At 48.4% G+C, this 6,077-nt stretch overlaps 2 protein-coding genes across 2 annotated transcripts in view; one reads left to right on the top strand and one right to left on the bottom strand.

Annotated features, from left to right (window-relative positions):
* Window positions 1–2,633: 2,633 nt before the first annotated feature.
* Window positions 2,634–3,591, top strand: bcdin3d (BCDIN3 domain containing; the record flags this gene model as incomplete). The annotated part of the gene is made up of 2 exons (XM_084463045.1): window positions 2,634–2,846; window positions 3,007–3,591. 2 exons carry the CDS (start codon window positions 2,634–2,636, stop codon window positions 3,589–3,591), a joined length of 798 nt encoding a protein of 265 aa, XP_084319171.1.
* A 259-nt stretch (window positions 3,592–3,850) lies between these two features.
* The window catches only part of ppp4r1l (protein phosphatase 4, regulatory subunit 1-like), a 51,336-nt gene continuing 49,109 nt past the window's right edge, over window positions 3,851–6,077 (bottom strand). Inside the window, exon 21 of the mRNA XM_084463044.1 lies at window positions 3,851–5,985. Coding sequence (XP_084319170.1) covers window positions 5,840–5,985 — 146 coding nt within the window. The 3' untranslated portion in view covers window positions 3,851–5,839. The remainder of the gene's footprint in view (window positions 5,986–6,077) is intronic.

Genomic DNA, 6,077 nt, shown 5'->3' with positions numbered 1-6,077 from the left:
GCCGAGGTCTGCGATGCGCTTCGCGACCGTCATTTTATGATCCTAAACGGAACCAAACCATGGATGTATTAATAGAACTGGATACAGCCACTCCATTCACTGACCGCTATCAACAATGAAGCCCTATTGAACCGCGCCATCTTGGCAAATTTGTAGTCATTTGACTATTTCCGGTGACTTTTGTACTTGCGCAGTTGTGCTTTTCTGTCCGACGCGCGTCCACGAAAAAGTTCACCTTTATGTGAAATGTAGACGCGCGTTCCCGGCTCTCGGCTCTCCCCGCTTTGATTTAGCAATGAAAACCGGCTTGCATATTAACCTGTTTTTGTCAAATATATCCATTGGAGAAATTATTTTTTCATCCAGGCATCTTAGTTTTAACAGGTTAAATATAACTGAACATGTTTTGTTTGCTCGTAGATGGTATTCATTCCGTTCGCGATAACGTTATTGCAGCCAGGCTAAATTCCTCCAGGGAGCCAGTGACCGGCGAGTTGAAGAGGTTCACTCCCCGCCAGCAGGAGCTTTGGCCGCCGCTACCGCATCTCGGATAACCCGCTGAGTTCGTGGCTGCTATTTCACATTCGCCCTTGATCAATCGAATCTTATCTCCGTATAAATACACATTAAGCCTATATCGCCTTATTCACCATAAAATATGTTTCAATCTGAGGTTATTTTAATATAGATTTTGCCTAATTTTTGATAATTTACTGCCATGCAGGCCGTCTGCGCTGTCCCCAGCACCACCTTAACAGAGGAAGTTTGAAATGTCTAAATATTCCCAAGCATGTATTTCCATTCGTAAATCACATTAGCTGACCTGCCCGGACAACTGCATCTCATCCGATAAACATAGCCTATGAACAATACATCCATGATGGCAAGCCAGAAACAAGTTCAAGTACCACAAATAAAGGTAGCCTATTAATTCTAACATCAACGGGGTCCCGGCTAAAGTCTTTTAATACCATCCATCGTCATCCGCTAATCCGGGGTCGGGTCGCGGAGGCAGCAGTTCCAGCAGGGGGCCCCAGACATCCCTTTCCCTAGCAGCATCAACCAGCTCTGCCTGGGGAATCTTTAGCCGTTCATAGGCCAGTGCGGATGTTTAATCAAATGTGTTAATGAAAATGACCACAAAAAAGGAGAGTAGTCAAAGCACACCGCTCAAAAAGGGCTTAATACATACAACAAACTGATCAGGCTAATCATTTTTTAATGAAAATAACCACAAGACAACCTCCTGTGCATAGTTGAAATGGTAGTGGGATACGGTGATAAACTGGAGTGATCATTTGATAGCAATTATTAGCCTTTTCCAGGAATGGACAGAAATGGGATATTTTGAGAATAACAGTAATTTATTCACATACAATGTAAAGGAGTTGATGTGTAGCATGAAGATGAAACGATACACGGAGTTTGGGTGTTTTCAGTCAACGTTGGCGTTGACCGCTTCTAGCTATCGAATGGCCGACTGGTGTAAGATGGATAGCCTAACGTTAGAGAGATAAATGTAGGCTATGGTTATGTTAATAAAGGTAACAATGATGTTGTAACATGCATGCAGCACTGCCGATCTGATCTGAACGATTGATTCATTATTACCATGGATCGGTATTGGGATTGATCAAGGGCGAGTGTGAAATAGCAGCCACGAACTCAGCGGGTTATCCGAGATGCGGTAGCCGCGGCCAGAGCTCCTGCTGGCGGGGAGTGAAGCTCTTCAACTCGCCTGTCACTGGCTCCCTGGAGGAATTTAGCCTGGCTGCAATAACGTTATCGCGAACGGAATGAATACCATCTACTAGCAAACAAAACATGTTCAGTTATATTTAACCTGTTAAAACTAAGATGCCTGGATGAAAAAATAATTTCTCCAATGGATATATTTGACAAAAACAGGTTAATATGCAAGCCGGTTTTCATTGCTAAATCAAAGCGGGGAGAGCCGAGAGAGCCGGGAACGCGCGTCTACATTTCAGATAAAGGTGAACTTTTTCGTGGACGCGCGTCGGACAGAAAAGCTCAACTGCGCAAGTACAAAAGTCACCGGAAATAGTCAAATGACTACAAATTTGCCAAGATGGCGCGGTTCAATAGGGCTTCATTTTAGATTTCGAATCCTGGGAACCAAACACAGCGTGTCACGACTCAGCTCAACTACCTAGACACTTGGTTTCACTAGTAGTTTGCTGTGTTTAATCGTGTCAGTAAGCGTGGCCAAATGTTTTGCAGTCGCACTATTTTCTAAACAGGAATATTTGAATATGAAACTTGGTGCTAGTTAGTCGGTTGGGTAACGAGTAGTAGTACCAGCTAACGTTAGTTAGCTATCAGAGGTTTGCTAGCTAGCTTCTTATATGCTTCTAACGTTACGGAATATATTATAAAAGACTGACATCCGTCATCCAGTTTGCAGATGATTGTTTGGAAATAATTGCGTTGGCGTACCTTTCTTGGAATCTGGATAACTGCAGTCTTGTTGGATAAACCTCTCAATGTCAGTACATTGCAGCGCCTGCTTCCGGGAAGTACAGATTCCGGTAAGGGACAAACGACACGGCAGCGGAACCCTGTAGAGGAATGTTTCCAATCGGATCTATTTTGAAGAAGGACAAGTGACAGCAATGGCAACGCGTGGCAATGAGCGTGCACAGAACGACGTTCAAGATGAAGATACTGACCCAGGTGCTGCTCCTTACGGGAACTTTATAAACTACTACACATTCAACCCACCAGAAAACCGTTTAAGTCTTATACCGACTACACTTCTTCAAGATTTAGGTTACAATGCCAGCCGGGAGACCACATTGTTGCTGGATGTCGGTTGCAACTCGGGGGTAAGTTGTCTATTGGCTAACTGGTTAACTTGCATCTTTTTATCTTTGAAATGTCAAATTCATGACAAATCATGCGTCCCTACTAGTACCAGTAAACATGATCAGCTGGATAAATGTCTGTGATAAAGTCCTGTCCCCTCTCTCTTCTCTTCACTGCCAGGAGTTGAGTGTGGCATTGTACAGACATCTCCAGCAGGGACCTCTGTCCCTGGAGGCCGCAGCAGCAGAGGGGGAAGCAGATCTCCATCTCCTGGGCTTTGACTTGGACGAGAACCTCATCACTCGAGCTAACCAGACCAACCCTTTCCCCCAAAACATCTCCTACATTCCACTAGACATCACCCAGGACCAGGCCAGCCAGACACAGCTAGAGCACTACCTGGAGAAGCACAACTGCTCCAGCTTCCACCTGTGCTTGTGCCTGGCGGTCACCATGTGGGTCCACCTGAACCACGGAGACGCAGCGCTGCTGGCGCTCCTGTCCCGGCTGGCCTCCCTCAGCCAGCACCTCCTCCTGGAGGCCCAGCCCTGGAAGTGCTACCGCTCTGCCGCCCGCCGGCTCCGCAAGCTGGGCCGCTCCGACTTCGAACACTTCAGGGAGCTGGCGATCCGCGGGGACATGGCAGAACGCTCCCGGGAGCACCTGGAGGAGCGCTGCGGCATGGCACTGGTCCAGAGCTTCGGCAGCACAGCCTGGGACCGCAGGCTGCTCCTCTTCCGAAGGAAAGATGGACCAGGAGTTTAACTATTTGCACTGCAAAATTAGTTATATGCACTGTAAAATGAAAGTTAAGTTTGTCTCAGTTGGTGTCTATGATGATCATTAAGTTATGTTTCCTTCTAGTGTGTCATGTTGAGATTGGGCAAGAACAAAAGATGAACAGCATATCCGAATTTCATCATTTTAATTTCAGAATACTAAAAATAACATTACATAAAATGTTTTTTTTTTTTTAAAAGAAACCATTGAATATTACAAAGGTCGCAAATTTTGCAAAGTCAGGATATAAAATCTTTGAACAATGGTGCATTATTGAAAAGAAAAATAAATTTCATAAAATGCATATATTAACAGTTCTACCACAAAGAAAAACAAGATGGGCACAAATTTGAGACATGAGATGAGTTGAGCTATACTGCAGTGACCTCTCCTTACAATGGAGAGCAGCCTTGAGATGCGATCAGCTCAGGGTCTCACCACGATCAGCTCAGTTCTCAGGTCCTGTCTATGGTTGAACATGGGGTTGCCTTCTATACACAGGAGAAGATGAGTTTTAAAAAGACTACAAAAGTGACTTGGTGACTGCTCCCATTATACTCTCTCATGTCTCAATAGAAAACAACAACCCTACACTGGCCTCAGTTCCACACGTTAAGCTGTACAACGCTCCAGAAGTTGCTCATTTAAGAAACCTGGTACATAATGAAACTTGGTACTTTCTCACACCCAGACCCTGGGTACATCACACTTCAGTCCTATTAGCTACTGTACAACTGTGGGCAGTCAGACCACAGAGCTACCATCTCCATAATAAATACCAGGATGTGTGTGAGGGGGGAGAGATACTAAGAGGAGGCATGCATATTCCAGAAGTCATCTTAACCCTACTCTTGTAAGAATTCTCACACTTGGATCACTTCACCTGAAGCCCTTAAGAGTGTTGTCAGCACAACCTCTCCAGAACACCACTGAACACCTTCAGTCATCAACCCAACCCGCACTCTTTCCCCCTGACCAGAGTAACACACCCAGTCCTCAGCCCCGCCTCCTCTCTCTTCACTGGCCAGTCACGTCCATTCAGAGGTATTTTCATTGGTCCCCGGCAGCAGGGGAGACTGTCACATTATTGGTTAGCACACGCGTGCTTGAACGAACACGCTGAGGGATGGGATCAAACTCTTTCACAAGTGTCTCATATGGTTCTGGTAGGGTTCTGCCTGGTGGGTCAGGGTCAGTCGGGGCGGTTCTGTCTCCCGTGTGCAGTAGTGGTTTAGAGGTTCATAAAGACTGGAGGGAGGGAGGGAGGGAGAGAGAGAGAAAGAGAGAGAAGCAGCCTGAGAGAGAGAGAGACAGCAGCCTGAGAGAGACACACACAGACGAGTCCTGTCAGTATGAGGCTCGTTTCAGAAGCCTGAGAGGACAGACGGGGGCCGTGTGGTGGGTTCACCTCCGGGCCGGGTGAGGCCAATGCCGTCTTGTTTACATCAGTCCCCCTGAGTTAGAGCCCGCCCACGGCGGGCAGAGAGCACCCGGAGAGAGGGAGAGCCAGGGCCCGGAGGCCGGTCGGTGAAGAAATCCACGAAGGACGAAGAGAGAAGTAGGAAATCATCCAAAATATGAATTCATCACAAGCTGCAGTTTAGCTTTGGCGAGCAGAGCTGAGAGAGCTGGTCCTGCTGGCCTCCCCTCTGAGGTCAGAGGCTGGCTGAGGCTGCTGGCATGGCTGGGAGGAGGAGAGGAGAGGAGAGGAGAGGAGAGGAGAGGAGAGGAGAGGAGAGGAGAGGAGAGGAGAGGAGAGGAGAGGAGAGGGGTGCGGTCCTGAAGAGGAGGAGGGGGTATTCAGTTCAACCCAAGCCCTCCTTGTTCACTGCTGGGAGGGCATCCGGAGACGAGAGCTTGTCCTCCTGTATATACTTTGCGCGTGTGTGTGTGTGTGTGTGTGTGTGTGTGTGGGAGCATGCACGCTTGCTTACTTATACATGTGTACTTGCACACCCCCGCATGGGTGCATGTGAGTGTGTGTGCATGTGAGTGTGTGTGTGTGTGAGTGGTTATCAGTGCATGGTTTGTCCTGCAGGCGAGTGGTCTGGTCAGGTGCTGGTGCTGGGACCTGCTGACCGTGTCTCAGACAGACGGACAGGTAGACAGGCAGGGGCGCGGCTGGGGGCGGAGCCTCAGACAGACGGACAGGTCGACAGGCAGGGGCGCGGCTGGGGGCGTAGCCTCAGACAGACGGACAGGTCGACAGGCAGGGGCGCGGCTGGGGGCGGGGCTAGATTAAGGCGGCCGTGTCCAGCAGGGCTCTGTCGGGGTCCAGGCTGGCGAAGAAGCGCACGTCTCTGTCCTTGTCCTCCTGCAGCGCCATTACCGTCTCCTCCAGCTCCTCAGAATAGGCACTACCGGGCTCTCTGAAGTACGCTGCACACACACACACACACACACACACACGCACAAACAGTGTCTGTTTAGTTCAGATTACCAACCCCTAGTTAGGTGTGTGTGTGTGTGTG

This window comes from Borostomias antarcticus (genome assembly GCF_949987555.1).
Source record: "Borostomias antarcticus genome assembly, contig: scaffold_89, whole genome shotgun sequence".
Classification (NCBI taxonomy): domain Eukaryota; kingdom Metazoa; phylum Chordata; class Actinopteri; order Stomiiformes; family Stomiidae; genus Borostomias; species Borostomias antarcticus.
The sequence above is the reverse complement of the archived record's forward strand: the minus strand, read 5'-3'. Positions and strand labels throughout refer to the sequence as shown.